Source organism: Tupaia chinensis, unplaced genomic scaffold, assembly GCF_000334495.1.
Source record: "Tupaia chinensis unplaced genomic scaffold, TupChi_1.0 Scaffold143584_1, whole genome shotgun sequence".
Lineage (NCBI taxonomy): Eukaryota > Metazoa > Chordata > Mammalia > Scandentia > Tupaiidae > Tupaia > Tupaia belangeri.
The window spans coordinates 5,241,405-5,256,440 of record NW_006203430.1 but is presented as its reverse complement, the minus strand read 5'-3'; the positions used below and the strand labels follow the sequence as shown (position 1 = coordinate 5,256,440).

Below are 15,036 nucleotides of genomic sequence, written 5' to 3'. Positions count from 1 at the left end.
TTCTCCATCTCCCATCACCTTTGCAAATCCCGCCCCTTTCCCTCCACAGGCAGAAAGAGAAGGGACACGGAATTCTTCCACAAGCGCACAGTGCCTTCCCCACTCTAGGAACCTCCATCGCTTACCCATGCAGGAGCCGGGCCAAGCATATAGGCAATATAAGGAGAGATCCCTCCCTCCTATAGCCTGTGCCCTGAGGCTGGGCTGAAAATGCCACAGTTCATAGCCACCTGATTCAGTTCTCTCTGATGTCACAGACATCAGGATGTCCCACAGTTAGCTGGCATTTTTCACATATTCAAAGAAGGCTCTGAAAGGCAAGCAACCTCTGAGACATGCTGGCTCACAGCCAGAGGTGCCTAAGGAGTTGGAGAACGAAAGCACAGGGCCATCTTCTGCTGTAACAGCCGGTGCTTTTCTTCCTCCGATATGCAGCTCCTCTGCTGTGAGTGTGCTGGGACAGAGGAGTTAAGATACAGGGCTTAGGGAAAAAAGCTGTCTGGTTTGCCGACAGCCCCCCTGATTTACGACCCTGTGGTTAAATCAGTGCAGGATTCTGGAGAAAGACCAATTCCATTTGCTTACAAGTCTGATCCTGAGGCTTTGGTGTGTCTAACAACCCTCGTGATCATTTGCTTTTAATTACCGTTTGATTCCATCACTGAAAAAAATGAACCTGGCCACTAACCCTTCATCTGCGTGGTTCTGGAGAATTCAGGCAGAGGGTGATGGCTGCCCTGATGTTAAACCAGATTTAGACCAAGCATTTTTTTTATCAGAGTTATTTTAGGCTCTTTTTTACTTTATTTTATTTTTTTAAATGAAGAGAAGCTAGTTTCAACCTGAAAGAACCCTCCCAGCACACCTGAATCTCTTCAAACATAATTTATTTGCCAAAGGACTCTGAACCTCACAGTAAAGCTGCATAAAGCTTAGAAAAACAAGTTGACTTAAAGTTTCTATTTTTACATGGTGTCCTGTTTCCAGAGGGGCTGAGACTCGTGGTTTCAAACTCAATTTAGCATTTAAACTAATTTTCAGCCAGGTCTCTATGGACCGGCAATTAGGGAAGGCGAGGAGTTCAAAGGAGGAGGTCCAGCCCTCCTTCCTGTTCTCAGCCAGGCAGCCACAGCTGGCTCAGAGGACCTGCCACTGCACGGCCGATTGGGCCTGCAGTGCCCAGCGTTTGGAAAGACACCAATGGCCAACTACATTTATTCCGTCTCCTAGCTGTCCTGGGAAAGGATCTAAAAACTTCCTGAAGACTCTGCTGCATACTGCAGGCCAAGAGGTACAAGCAGAGGGACAGCAAGAGAAGAATGGGCTCTTTCAGCTCCAAGAGCCCCATGGCCTCTGACCAACCCCCCAGCCATCCCGCAGCAACTGAGCTGGGCTCTGGAAGCCTGGGTCCTCTCCCAGCTAGGCCACCATCCTCATTTATGGCCACGGTAGTCCTCCGGGTCTCAGAGTCCCAGTTGAGTTTTTGTTTGCTATTTTCATTTTAATTTTGGGCAGTGATTGTGTTTTAGGTAATATAAGATCATGGCACAAACTTCAAAAGCTACAAAAGGCGAAAAGTCTCCATCTGACTGTCTCTGGCTCTTCAGTTTCCTCCCTCCGCAACAATTATTAATATGTTTCCTATGTACCCTTCCGGAAATATTCATTTTTTGGTGATCTTTTTCTCCTTTTTTCTTTTTAGTTTTATATAAATGGTATCATAGTCAACCTTTTTTTTTTTTAACTTAATAGTACAAGTGGACTTTGTGGGAAAAGTCTGTGAAAAAATAAAGTGCAAGTTTATTTTGATGACTTTTTTCATAATATGTATTTTCCAAGAATTTCTTGAGACCCCACATATATCCTGGATAATTAATAGCTAGAGTCCTAAAGTTTTCACCATCCTTCATATTACTGGAATCAAGAAATCAGACCTAGGGTTTAAAGAGCCTACTTTTTTCCCCCAGTAAATTTGCCACGGGGCACCTGCACTCACCGGAGAGAGAGAAAGTAAGAAAGCACCCTGCATGGAGGACAATCAAGCTAAAATCCCATATCCTCCATTTCGTCCTTCTGTTGGGATTCTGGGCATACACACACATGCATATCCAATGTGTTTTTCAAGCCGTAGGACCTGAGGATTCAAACTATGCAGTCGGCCATGTGGGATACAGCCACCTTAACTACCACTCCATTAGCCAGTCTGAGTCTACTTCTTTAAAAAAAATAAATAAAAGCGTATTTCTTCCATGGGTGAGAGAGATGCAGAGAAGGGAGAGAGATAGGCAATACCCTCAATAAGGTCTTAATGCTATGATCCAGCCCCAGCCTCAGCCAGCCCCAGATCATGGGTATGCACATGCCTGGTGCACTCAGATAAGTCTCTGGACCCATACCCCCTCTTAAATGGATCGGCCTCACAGAGTATCACATTCCACCACTGTGCCACCGTCCAGATTCTAAAGAAATTACTTAAGAATCTGAGTGGGCCAGCCTGTAGCCTGGTGGTTAAAATGGCTGGATCCCACATAGCTGGTCCCATGATTTGAGCCCTAGACCCAGAAGATTAAAAAACATGCAGGATACATGTCTGTTCATGCCCAAAAGCCCAAAAGGAGAAATGGAGGAGAAGAAATTGTGGCGTGACCATGCCCATAGGGGGTGCATTCTTACTTTCTCTCTCTCTCTCTCTCTCTCTCTCTCTGAAGAGCACATGAGCCCTCTGGCAAATTAAAAAAAAAAAAAAAAGAATTTGAGTAAATGTTGCATAACTGTGGTAGCAGAGTAGGGGCAGAAAATGGGGAGAAGCTGTACAGAGAGGCATTGTAAAGCACTCTGACGTTCCCTGTTGGCCTCATTCCTCTACAAGTCATCGGCCCATAAGGGGAGAAGGGAGTTTTGGTGAGGGGCCCTTTCCAGATCCAAGACAGTATTCTGCACATTAGCCCCACTGATTCTTATATTTTTACCATTTTATAGAAAAGGAGGACCCAGGCTCTAATTGATCAGATAACTACCCATGTCCCACAGCTGACAGCGGCAGGAGACCTGGAGTCCAGGACTGGCTACCACTTCCAAAGTCCATATTCTGGTCAGTGTACCCAGACACTGTCAAACAAACTTTTCAACTTTTTTGTTATCAGAATTTTAGAGCTAGGCAGTGACACGGTGATAATACACTGGACCCATGTGGGAAAAATCCTGGGTTCATGTCCTGAGGCCTCTCTGAGCATGGAGGACGAGTGTGCACGTGCATGTGATCTGGGTCGCAATGAGACTGAGGTGCATGATGGTGTGAAAACCCTGTTGAGGATGCTGTCTCTGTGTGTATGACTCTCAATCTGTCTCCCTCTCTCATGGAAGAAATAAATAAATAAACATAAAAAATGATTCTGAAAAGGTCAGCTTTACTATAGCCATCCTTAATTCCCATGCCGATGTTTAGTAACTCTCACTTTCAAAACATTCTCCCTCCAGGAGTCATTGTGTGCTCTCCCAACAGAAGGCACTGGCTGGCGAGGGTCACAGCAGACTCCTAACTCCTGGCTCACGGGCACGAGTGAGAGAGAAGCAACTGGAGCTATAAGCTGTAGGAATGCTGACTTGACCTCTAAGACCGCCATCTGCAGAGCCGCACTGCTGGGAGCACGAGTCCAGGGGGAAGGGGCAGAAGTAAGAAAGGTGGTTATGCTTAATCTTCCCTTTTCGCCAGTACTAAAAAGAAGCTCAGAGATCTAAGAAACCATGCAGGAGTGTGCAGGTGGGAAACCAGGGCTGGACTAAGTGCAACTGACCAGGTCAGGCTCAGGCAGTTGACAGCAGGTTCTCCTTCCAACCCAGGCAAGTTCTGTGACCACACCTGCCTCCTCCAGGAGCAATTTAACATCTTCACTCAGAACCAGGTCATCTCTTCCCATTTTCTGGCTGCTTATTGGCAAGCAGGAGGTAAAAAAAGGCTCTACCAGCTTAGCAGATCTTTTTCTCATTTTTTAAAAAGAATTATTTTATTTACCTTTATTTATTTTCATTTGACTAGAGAGGGACAGAGTGAGAGACAGACAGACAGACAGACAGGGAAAGTGAGAAAGCAAGCTGCCAGGTCCGGGACTCAAACCATCGTGGGCCACATAAGAGTCCATCGTCCTTAACCACTATGCCGGTCTCTCTCTCTCATTTTAAAAGCTCATTCATAATTTTTTTTTAGGAGACAAAAAACGAGAGTGACCAAAAGGATGCTATAATTCACCCCCAGCCTCAGCCAGCCTGGATCACAGGACAGCATGAATCGCTTATGCTCAGAAAGATCCTAGGATGCAAACTCAAGACCTCTCGTGTGTGGGTCCAGTTGCATTACCATTGTGCCACCGTTTAACCCCTTAGATCTTCATAAATGTTTGGGGTGAGGCAGGAAGGATGCTCTTGGCTAGCATATTTCTGGATTATCTGTGGACCATTTTTACTAGTGACATTTGTATCTCCCATTACCAGAAACCATTTGAAAGTTTGCAAGACTGTACTCAGAGGAAGCCAAATGAAGGTCTGAAAAGCCCCCTTCCCTCTGCTCCTATCTCGAGTCAGGACATCCCAGAGAAGGAGTATGGAGCAAGGTTGTTCAGCACGGATTCTGGATAATGTACTAACTGGAAAGAAGTCATACCCTTGTCTGGTTAGCACCCAGTGTCACCCCGTGAGCAGACCCTCCTCTTGCTGACTTTCCTGGGGAGTCGCAGGGTGAAAAAGCAGAGCTTCGCATGACCCATTCTCAGAGAACACACGGGAGCCCAGATGGCTGCCACAGAGTCGGCATGAGAGGCTGCCCCCCACTCCCACTCAGCTTTGCCTCATCAATGCATTAGAAACTTATGGGGTAGAATAAAATGGCCATGGCTCTTATGCTATGGAGACTGGTGTGTGTGTGCGTGGTGGTTGGTGACACACATGGACAGCATCCCCAACAGGGTTTTCACACCACCATCCGCCCCAGTGTAACACAGCCCAGGTCACACACACATGTTCATGCACCTGTGAGCCGCCTGTGCTCAGCAAGGAAGTAGGGAGGCAGGAGCACAGGGTCCGAGGTTGCGTCTTGCACAAGGAACATATTCCTGATGAGATTCATCCCGAGGAAGCAGCCCTGTCAAGCAGGCTTCCTCAGCAGATTTTTTTTTTTTTGGAGAGGTTTTTGCTGTAGGGCACATGCGCTCTCCAGACAGACTGCGAGAGACAGAGAGACAGAAAGCGAGAAATCACGCCCCAGGGAGATGGCCATGCCGCAATCCCTTCTCCTCCTCGGGATCTTGGGCATGCCCGCACATGCACCCGGCATGAGTTTTAAGCTACCGGGTCCAGGACGCGAACCACAGTCAATTATATGGGAGTCCAGCGACATAGCCATTATGCTAACTGCTGGTCCCCCTCAGCAGACTTTTTACAATTACAGTAAGAGGTACTTTCACTATGTGAGTTCATAATAACATAGATAGAAAAGGATAACACTGAGCAGTCTTTGGCAGAGGAAGTTCCCTGTACTATCTCAACTATTTATGAGTGAGCTCCAAGACTACAAAGAAAAAAAGATTTTACTGAAGAATAGTAAAAAAAAAATGAATAAACTTGGCCAGCAGGTGGTTGTGGTAGTTAAGGCACTGGATCCCACATGGTTTGAATCCCAGACCCAGTGGCTTGAAAAACATGCTGGGCATGTGTGCGTGATGCTGGGCAGTTGTGCATGTGTGCCCAAGAGCCTGAAAGGTGTAATGGAGGAGGGACTGTGGCATAACCATTCCCCATGGGGGTGCTTTCTCACTGTCCCACCCATCCCACCCCCAGACAGTGCATATACTCACTATTAATTTTTATTTTAAAAAGCAAAAACCCAAAAATGAATAAACCGCCAACCAAAAGTCAAAGGAGCACATTCCAGAGTGTCCTACAAGTGCCAGTCAGCATGGCTAGGGGAGAACTCCAGAGAACAGAGTCCCACACGGCGGGGCTCTCTGCTCCTTGATGCTGACTGGCCATAATCAAATCGCCCCTCCCAGCCTCGAACTCCACAGACTCTGCAGTGGAAACGATCGCGTTACACACGGCCATGTACACTGAGCCTGTGGGAAGGAAATGCCTTGTGAATTCCAAATATAATTACTGGAGTATCGTTCAAGGAAAGAACATCATAAGGTTTTAATTGTTTCCTGCTCTCCGCAGTCCTCCCTCTGATTGCAGGACTGGGCATTTCACTTGGTAAAAAGGAGAGAACGTGGGAGCTGGAGGAAGGCGCTCCAGGCTCCCGTTCACACTGAAACAGCTAAACACGTGAGCTTCCAGACCTCGGCAGCCTCTTCTGCCTCAGAGGGTCACAATAACAGGCGAACCTCACAAGGTCACTGTGAAGACCGGAAGCAACATAAAGAAATGGACTGATCTAAAGAAGGCGCTCCAGGCTCCCGTTCACACTGAAACAGCTAAACACGTGAGCTTCCAGACCTCGGCAGCCTCTTCTGCCTCAGAGGGTCACAATAACATTCGCCTCACAAGGTCACTGCGAAGACCGGAAGCAACATAAAGAAATGGACTGATCTAAAGCCCTGTGAAAGTGCATGGTTGCTTTCCCCCTTCTGTGCCTCTCTACCTCCTCCAGGACTGGGGCTGCCACTTTTATCACTGGGTGTCTCCTCCAAATGTGGTTAGAACATCTCCACATTCCTTTCCCCTTCTCTTAAAAACTCCGAAGTGGTTCATTCTGAAGGTTGTGAGGATGAAAGGAGCTTTAGAAACTTTCCAAGATAATCACCCCAAATGGCCACTTCAAAGAGGGAAACCAAGGCACAAAGCAGTTGGTAGCAGAGCCAGTTCCCCTGCCCAGTAAGTGTCCCTCCCCACACCACCCACATTTCCTCATGTCCCCGCAGCCCCACCTGGGCCTCTCCTGGTCACGGTTCCCTGTGACAAGCCTTTACAAAGGATCACCCGCTTTACTTAATGGAGACCACGAGGCTCTGCGGGCAGTCACTGAAAGGGGTACTTTGGCATTTTGCAGGGGGGCAGTCACTGAAAGGGGTACCTTGGCATTTTGCAGGGGGGGCTGGTAACTGGACGGCCGGTAGAACATCCTCTGGGTGGCATCGGTATGAATGTCGCCGAGGAAGAGCTCTTCAACGAGGTGGTCAAGGTTGTGGTGCAGGTACTGCTTCTCCACCCGGATGAGCTGAAGCTCATGCATGGCGAAGTTCACGGCCTTCGTGCACTCACAGCCATTCTCTTCCCGCCACAGATCATAGGCCACATCCTGCACCCAGGGGCTCCCGGTGGCCAGAAAGCCCGGGCACGTGTGGTTCACCACTTGGCTGAGCTGCTCGGCCACCGCCTCTGTGTGGCAGATGACCTGGACATTGTGCAGCTGGTAGTCGGCCTCAGTGCCCCCTCGGATGATCCAGGATGCTTGGCGGAGGCGGATCTTGCCCCGGATGATGAGAGTGTAGGTGGGGTTTGTGCAGCTGTCCCTGCCATAATAAAACTGGTAGGCCTTGAAGGTGTTATTATGGTAGAATCTGTAAGACCTTGTGATAAACTCTGGGCCCGACCTCACTTCACAGCTGAAGAAGAAAAGGGGAAGGAAATACCTTATTAACCCAAAGGTATAAGAAAGAAAATCACAGTAATACAAAATTACAACAGCAAGCCAGCAGGTGGCATGGAGGGTAAGGTGCTGGATCCCACATGGCCAGCTTCGGAGTTCAAGTCCTGGACCTGGCAGCTGGAGAATCACATCAGGTGCGTGTGTATGCATGTCCAAAATCCCGAGTGGAGGAGAAGGAACTGTGGCATGGTAATCCCCCCTGTGGAGGATGATTTCTCACTTTCTCTCTTTTATCTCTCTCTCTAGTAAGCACACATGCCCTATAGCAAAAATCTTAAAAAAAAAAAAGGAAAAAAGAAATTGCAGCAGCAATAACAAAGTGCTTACTGCCAGCAGACCTTTATAACTCCGATTTATTAAATCCTCACGACCTAAGATTATCACTCACACCTTACAAATGGGGAGACCAAGGCACAAGGTTAGGGAACATGACCATGCTCAAATAACCACAAGTGTCAGAGCCAGCCTGCAACCCTTGATGTGCTCCTAGTCACTCCACACCAGAAAGCCTCCCATTCATTCATGAACAGGCCAGGAGAACAGCGACCTGCTGTCCTCAATGTCACCTGCATGCCCAACCTACAGAGACATTTCTTTCTGGATAAGGAAGAGGAGTATAGTGTTGGCCTATCAAAAAGTTCTCTTGTGTTGGTTCAAATAGGCTGACTTCCTCGACACTTCCTTTCCATGAACCTTCTCCATGGCCCTGAAATGGGCAGAAGTTGTCACCTAGGGGTAATGGACATTTGTTCTCCTGTCCATTCAAAATTAGCTTTTCTTCCAGCAGAAAAATAAGGGGCAATTAAGTGAAAGCAAAGCTAACACAACAGAAATAAGGGTTCCTTTTATTTGTGCTGGTTGACAATGAGAAAACATCCTTTGCTGTGGTATTAAATAAATGGCAGGAGCCAGAAACATTCAGACTAGGACTGCTGAGTATTAATGGCTCAGCAGTTTTAACTCAGGGACATTCTCATGTCCCTCTACCTGTCATGAATTCATACAACAGCAGAGCCTACACAGGGAGGGGGAACGTTCTTAAAGCACTGGCCTGAGAATTTGTCCACGAGTTTTTGTTAGGGACTTTTGACGCATCAGTTTGACCCTTCTAACTCAGCTCATGTCTACGACTTCAAGAGAGTCTGGTTTGAGTGACTAAATCAAGCCACTGGTCTAAAACTCCAAACACAAGTGGTTCTCAAAATGGCAAACATTATATTTTTTAGTTAGCAGATGGGAAAGATAAACAGCATTTAGAAGTGGAACCCTTTTGCTATGTGAAGTGTGTCAAAAGATGTTAAGTAACATTCTGTGAATGGAAAGCACATAGCAGTACCGTGAGCATCTGTAACTTGTGTAAAAGAAGTGAGGGGAAATCCAGATCTCTCCCCCAAGGAAAGAGAAGCTGAGTGTAAGCAATAACTAACAGCAATGAATGTTCAGATAAGAGGAGCCCACATTTGAAATTTTTTATTGAACTGCTGACAATCTGATGACTCTGGCTCCTACACAGTATATCCCAGACCCACACAGCTCCCATGGCTCTTGCTGCTCCCTTTACCTAAACCTCTGCTATCTGCAGCCAGAACTGTTGTGATAGTCTTTTTTTTTTTGAAAGTGTCTAGCTTTCATGATCTTCCTGCTCAGCCTCCCAAGTAGGTGGGGCCATGGGCACGTACAGCCTACACTCACCTTTTAGGTGGGCCAGGAATTGAACCTGGGCCTTCCACCTGGCCTCAGCCTACTGAATAGCAGTGTCAACCAGCATGCAGTACTGCAGCTGGGCTGTTGCAATAGTCTTTAATAGGTTATCCCCAAATCACTTTTTCTCCCACCCATTTGCCACAGAGTAGCCTGAGTGTCTTTTAATAAAGTTGAGTCATGTTTTAAGCATGACACCTGCTGAATATTCTGCAATGACTTTCCAGTTCTCTTAGATTTAGAGGAGAGCTCTAGAAGCAAGATGCCCTCAAGAGTTGCCACTCCCTTCTCTTCAGCCTCCTCTGGCTGTTCTCCCCTGGTTTACTACACCAGCTCACAGGCCTTTGGGTCAAGCGGTTCTCCAATCTAGCCTGACTTTTGCTCACTCTGCATTCAGCCCAGCCCTACCAGTTCTTCTAGATCGAAAGTGATTTCTGCATACTTTGCTCAGCCAAAGATGACCTTCAAGTCCCCTTCTTTGGCAGACTTTCTTGACCTTACCCTCATCCTAAAATAGGGCTTCCTGGTACTTTCCTTTAGCAACTGTTGGTCCCTGGTTATCACTCCTTCATAGGACAAAGAGTCTTCAAAAAGTTCATGGGAAATGTATATTATGTAGATCACATTAAGACAATTACGCAAATTATTTATGATGCATTTATTTTGAGAGACCCCGTTTTTTAGAGAAAAAAAATTCTAAGTCTTCATCTTTTTATAAAATTTCTTTATTCTATTTTCTGGATTCACTTGATCCCTCCCCAAGGTAACAGGAGGCTGCTAGCTATATCCCACGAATAGTGCAGAGAGAAGTGATCAGATCCCAGAGTTAGTCTTGTTAATTCTCCAGAACTTAATAGGTAGGGGGAAAAAAAAAAATCACAGATCTGCCTCTAGGCTATTTTAAAAGCTCTAATGGAAGATAAGCCAGAGCTCAAACTGGGATAAATCTCAGCTTCACAGCATGGAAAAGAATCCAAGAAGTATGCCCAGGCTAGAAGAGGATAGCTTTCAACTTACTCTTAGAACCCTGAAGCCATATATTAAATTACCAGAATATGGCTAGAATATTTAAATCATAAGGAGCTTGCAAGTCATGTTTCAGGGTTGGTGAAACACAGACTCTTAATTTCACTTGCTAATGGTTTCTGTCTATACACAAATGGTCTCATGGAGTTCAGTAAACAAGGATCTATTCACTCACACTGTGGTTAACAGTGGTACAATATAATCTCTGCTTTAACATAAGGTTTCTACAGTTCTCTGTTTCTTTTTTCATTTTTTTTTTTTTTGAGAAGTTTTTGCTATAGGGTGTGTGCGCTTGCCAGACGGACAGAGAGAGACAGAGAGACAGAAAGCAAGAAATCACCCCCGGGGGGGATGGTCACGCCGCAATCTCTTCTCCTCCATTCTCCTCTCGGGATCCTGGGCACACATGCATACGTGCCCGGCGTGAATTTGAAGCCACTGAGTCTGGGATTGGAACCACAGTCGACTACATGGGAGTACAGAGACATAGCCATTACGCTAACTGCTGGTTCCTTCCAGTACTCTGTTTCTTAACCAACCATACTTTCCAAGAGTTGCTTACTCCTTAGTTAGAACTCTTGACAACATCTAAATCATGACAGATTATGTAAAGTCCCGATGCACCCGAACAACCATAAGGGTTAATTAATTAAACAAGATTAAGGGTCTCTGACAAAGGTGAGCTTCCTGGGCTTTCCCCAGCCCCACTCCCACCCTTGCCTCTCATACCCTGTGGAGACCCAGTGGCCCTCGATCGTAGGTGGCATCTGCACAGTGATCCGGGCACCATTGTGGAGATGTTTGAGCATGTGATGGCACTGCGATTCCTTGAAAGCCCTCCAGGCACTTTTCTCTAGGGACCTAGGATGGGATCTGCTGTCTGGATGAAGGAGGGCAGAACCCTCTCCCAGCCCTGAAAAAGAAAAATGAAGAATTAACAGCAGTAGACACATATCAAGCCAAACAACCACCTCTGCACCAGGGAGTAGTCTGTGATGGCAAATGCACCCTTACTCTACCAGGTTCTATCACCGTGCTTGTGTTCAAAAGATTCACATCCCAACATGGATGTGTGCTTGGAGACCACTGCCCAATGAGAAAACTGTGGTCTGTGGAGATAACACACAAGACTTGCTTGAGGTCACCTGGCTAGTTCCTGGCCAAGCCAAAGCTCAAATCCCCCCTTCGGATGCATATCCGGTTGTGCACCTAAGTGAGTAACTGTGCAGGGTAGGCCAGTGACTGGTCAGGGGATGTAGAAGAGAAGTGGATGTTCTAGTAAGCAAAGAAGCGAGATGAGGTCAAATGGAGAGGAGAAAGGAGTCATCAGGAAGGGTGGACATGCATAGTGGCTCCTTTAGGGGAGGAAGGGAAAAAACGAGGGGAACAGTGCAGTGACAACGTCGCCTGGGTAGAGATGGAAGGACAAAGGGCCAGAGAACAGCTCAGAAACCTCCCAGCTGGACTCTCCTCCCTGGCTGGGCTCCCATCTGTTCCCGACAAGTCATGCATCTTCTTGTTCTCTCAGTCTTCAAGTGGACACCCTCCACAGGCTGCTCTTCAAGGAAGTAAAAGTCATATCCCCTCTTGAAATGGGAACCGATGTGACCTTTCCCTCAAGTTATCTTGTAAGTCCAGACTCTCACCACCACAAATCCAGAAACAAGATTAAGGTACAATATAGAGTTCTAAATAAAAGATAATTATCAGATTGTATTTGCTTACTTTTAGGAGTAAGAATACTAGCACTAAGTTTATTTTCCATAAAAGTAGTTAGGTTGGCCCAAATTGGCCCAAGCAAAATCACCACCAGTCTAATGTTCAGAATAAAGTAACAAGAACAAATGAAGTTCTAATCTGAAGTCTGCAGACTCTTTTGAGATTCACTCCTGAAGTGATTAATAATTATAGGTCTTTATGGTGAATCTACTACTCAGCACTATGTTAACAGAGAAGTACTGCCCATGGAGAATGGTCATGCCATAGTTCCTTCTCCCCCATCTTTACCTCCACTCAAGATTTTGGGCTCACACATATACACACAACTGGCATGTTTGCCAAGTCACCAGGTCTAGGACTCAAACCACATGGTAGGCGACGTAGGATCTGGCTGTCTTAACCAGCAGGCCATGGTGCCAGTCCACAGTTCAATAATTCCACAGAGAAAACATGGTTTATGGGAGATGATCTGAAAATGAAAATTAGATCTGGAATATGGTGACTTACAGAAAAATGACAAATTCAGATCTGTAAGTTGCTAACATTCAGATATCTGTAAAACATCCAGAGAGTTGCTACTATGTAGCCAAAGCTTCAGAGAGTTGAACTAATTTTTGATGGGAAGTTTTAGCATTGGGAAGACAGAAGACTCCTTATGTGACCTCTCAAGTTTCCTCTGAGTAAAATGCTAGCCTTGGATGAACAAGTTTCTGACTGTTCTTACAAATAGTACCTAAAGTAAAGGGCAATGAGGCAAAGATGGGTATGATTCAAATAAATTAACATTGTGAAAAGAGAAGCCAGGCAGTGGCATAGCAATAACACAGATGGACTCACATGGGACAGGCTCTGGGTTTGTGTCCTGGGATCTCCCTGTGCACCATGCGCATCCAGGTGTGCCCATGACCTGGCTGGCTGAGATGAGGGGTGGATTTTGATATGAAGACCTTTTGGGAGTGCCTCTCTCTCTCTTTCTGTTTCTCTCTCCCTCATTGGAGAAATACATAAATAAACTTTTCTTAAAAATGTGAAAAACCACTCTAGACACAGGATGATTGTAAAGTGTTCAAATTAAATGCAAAATCACCACCATCTCTGTTTAGCCAAGTCCACTGATTCCGGCTAGTGTCAGAATGAAGAAAACACTTAACAATGAGCAATCTCTGTCCAGTGGTGTCATTATTCCTGGTCATAGTAAGTGGAAAGCCACCTGATCTGTGGCCTGGATTTGCATTGAGAGAAGGCACTTTCATTACAGTGACAATCCTGGGTATTCCTCCCCTATGCCCCAACCTTCTCCAAGTAAAGTGCCCTGAGTCATGAAAAAGAATCAGCCTGTTTATAAAATACATGCATTTTGATCTGCTCCCCCCATGTAGTAAAGACCTGCCCTTCTGCTTTTTAGCTGTCACACTAGGCCAGGTGCAAAGTCTGAATAACTCGGGGATGAAATATTAGTACTCCTGGGACCAGCAGTTAGCGTAATGGCTATGTCGCTGGACTCCCACGTAGTTGACCGCAGTTCGCGTCCCGGACCCGGTGGCTTAAAACTCAGGCCGGGCGCGTGTGCATGCGTGCTCAAGATCCTGAGAGGAGAATGGAGGAGAAGGGATTGCGGCGTGGCCATCCCCCCTGGGGGGTGATTTCTCACTTTCTGTCTCTCTGTCTCTGTCTGTCTGGCAAGCGCACGTGCCCTATAGCAAAAACTTCTCCAAAAAAATAAAATATTAGTACTCCTATCACAGACACCATCTAAACGGTCTTTTGATCAAATACTTCTCACTAGCTAATGTTTTAATCTCTATCTGTCTGACATCATGTCGATCTCTCAGTTAGTTCTGAACTAAATCCCAGAGAGGGAGATACTACTTGCCGTGCTTCTGCCCACCCCGATAGCTGTAATTATCTCGGCAACAGTAAGTGTTCCTGAATGTCCTTGTATACAATCAAGGTAGGAAACAGAGGGTCAAGGATGTGGCTAACTTAAAATAGATATTAATTAAAGTCACAGAGCATTGGGAGTTGGAGAAGATTCTACTTTAAATATGACACTAAGCACTAAAGAGGCCATCATCTCACTATCAACCACGCCGTGTTCTAAAACTGGCCCTGCAAATGTTTGCCAGAAAGATAATAAAAACCGTGAGGGTAGTAGATGTGGATGAAGTCTCTGGCCTAGGCTTCTTGAATTGGAAACTGGATCGGCCACTTGATGGATTTCATTGAATTCACAATGCCAATGATTAAGATGCAGCATTAGGGGTTAGTGTAGCGGTAAAACGCAATGCCTTCTCAGGCTGACCTACATGAGAAGGTCCAGGTTTGCATCTAGAGAGCCTGAGACTACTCGGGTATGCACATGCACGTCCAGATTTAGGGCTGGTGAGGCTGGGGCAGATCACAGTGTCAAGAACCTACTAGGGTCTCTCTGTTCCTCTGTCTTATTGGTTCATGGAAGAAATAAATTTGTTTTTAAAAAGATGTATAATTATAATTTAATAGAGACAAAACATGCTTGCATTTAAACAATGAAAATGCCTCAACAAAACTCCTGCCATACCCATGGATCATTCACAACAGACTCTGATAACTTTGACTTTTTTTTTTTATCTACTTAAAGGGATCTGGCTCTTCCTCTTGTCTTCAGAAGCACTGCTCCAAGCCTGACAGGTAATTCATTTGCTTTGCATGTAGCCAAGTGACAAAACATAAACACAGCCTCATCTTTTCTGGGTATCCTCCTTTCCAAGTAGTTGATTGATGCTGTGTGAGAAAATATGGAATTGTGCTTATTCTTCTTGTGATAAGTATTTGCCTCACTATTATCCAGTTAACACGCCACTGCTCTGTTATAAGGCCTGTCTGGTTTTTATAGCGATTTTTCTTTTCAGTACTGAGAATGTCCTTTACAAGTGAATTCTGGAGGAAAAAAAAAAAAAAAAAAAAAAACTTGC

At 45.8% G+C, this 15,036-nt stretch overlaps 1 protein-coding gene across 1 annotated transcript in view; it reads right to left on the bottom strand.

Annotated features, from left to right (window-relative positions):
• Positions 1-15,036, bottom strand: part of APCDD1 (APC down-regulated 1) — a 44,200-nt gene that overhangs the window by 14,004 nt on the left and 15,160 nt on the right. The window contains exons 2-3 of the mRNA XM_006164033.3: positions 11,093-11,276; positions 7,061-7,592 (exon numbers count right to left, since the gene is read on the bottom strand). Coding sequence (XP_006164095.1) covers positions 7,061-7,592; positions 11,093-11,276 — 716 coding nt within the window. The remainder of the gene's footprint in view (positions 1-7,060; positions 7,593-11,092; positions 11,277-15,036) is intronic.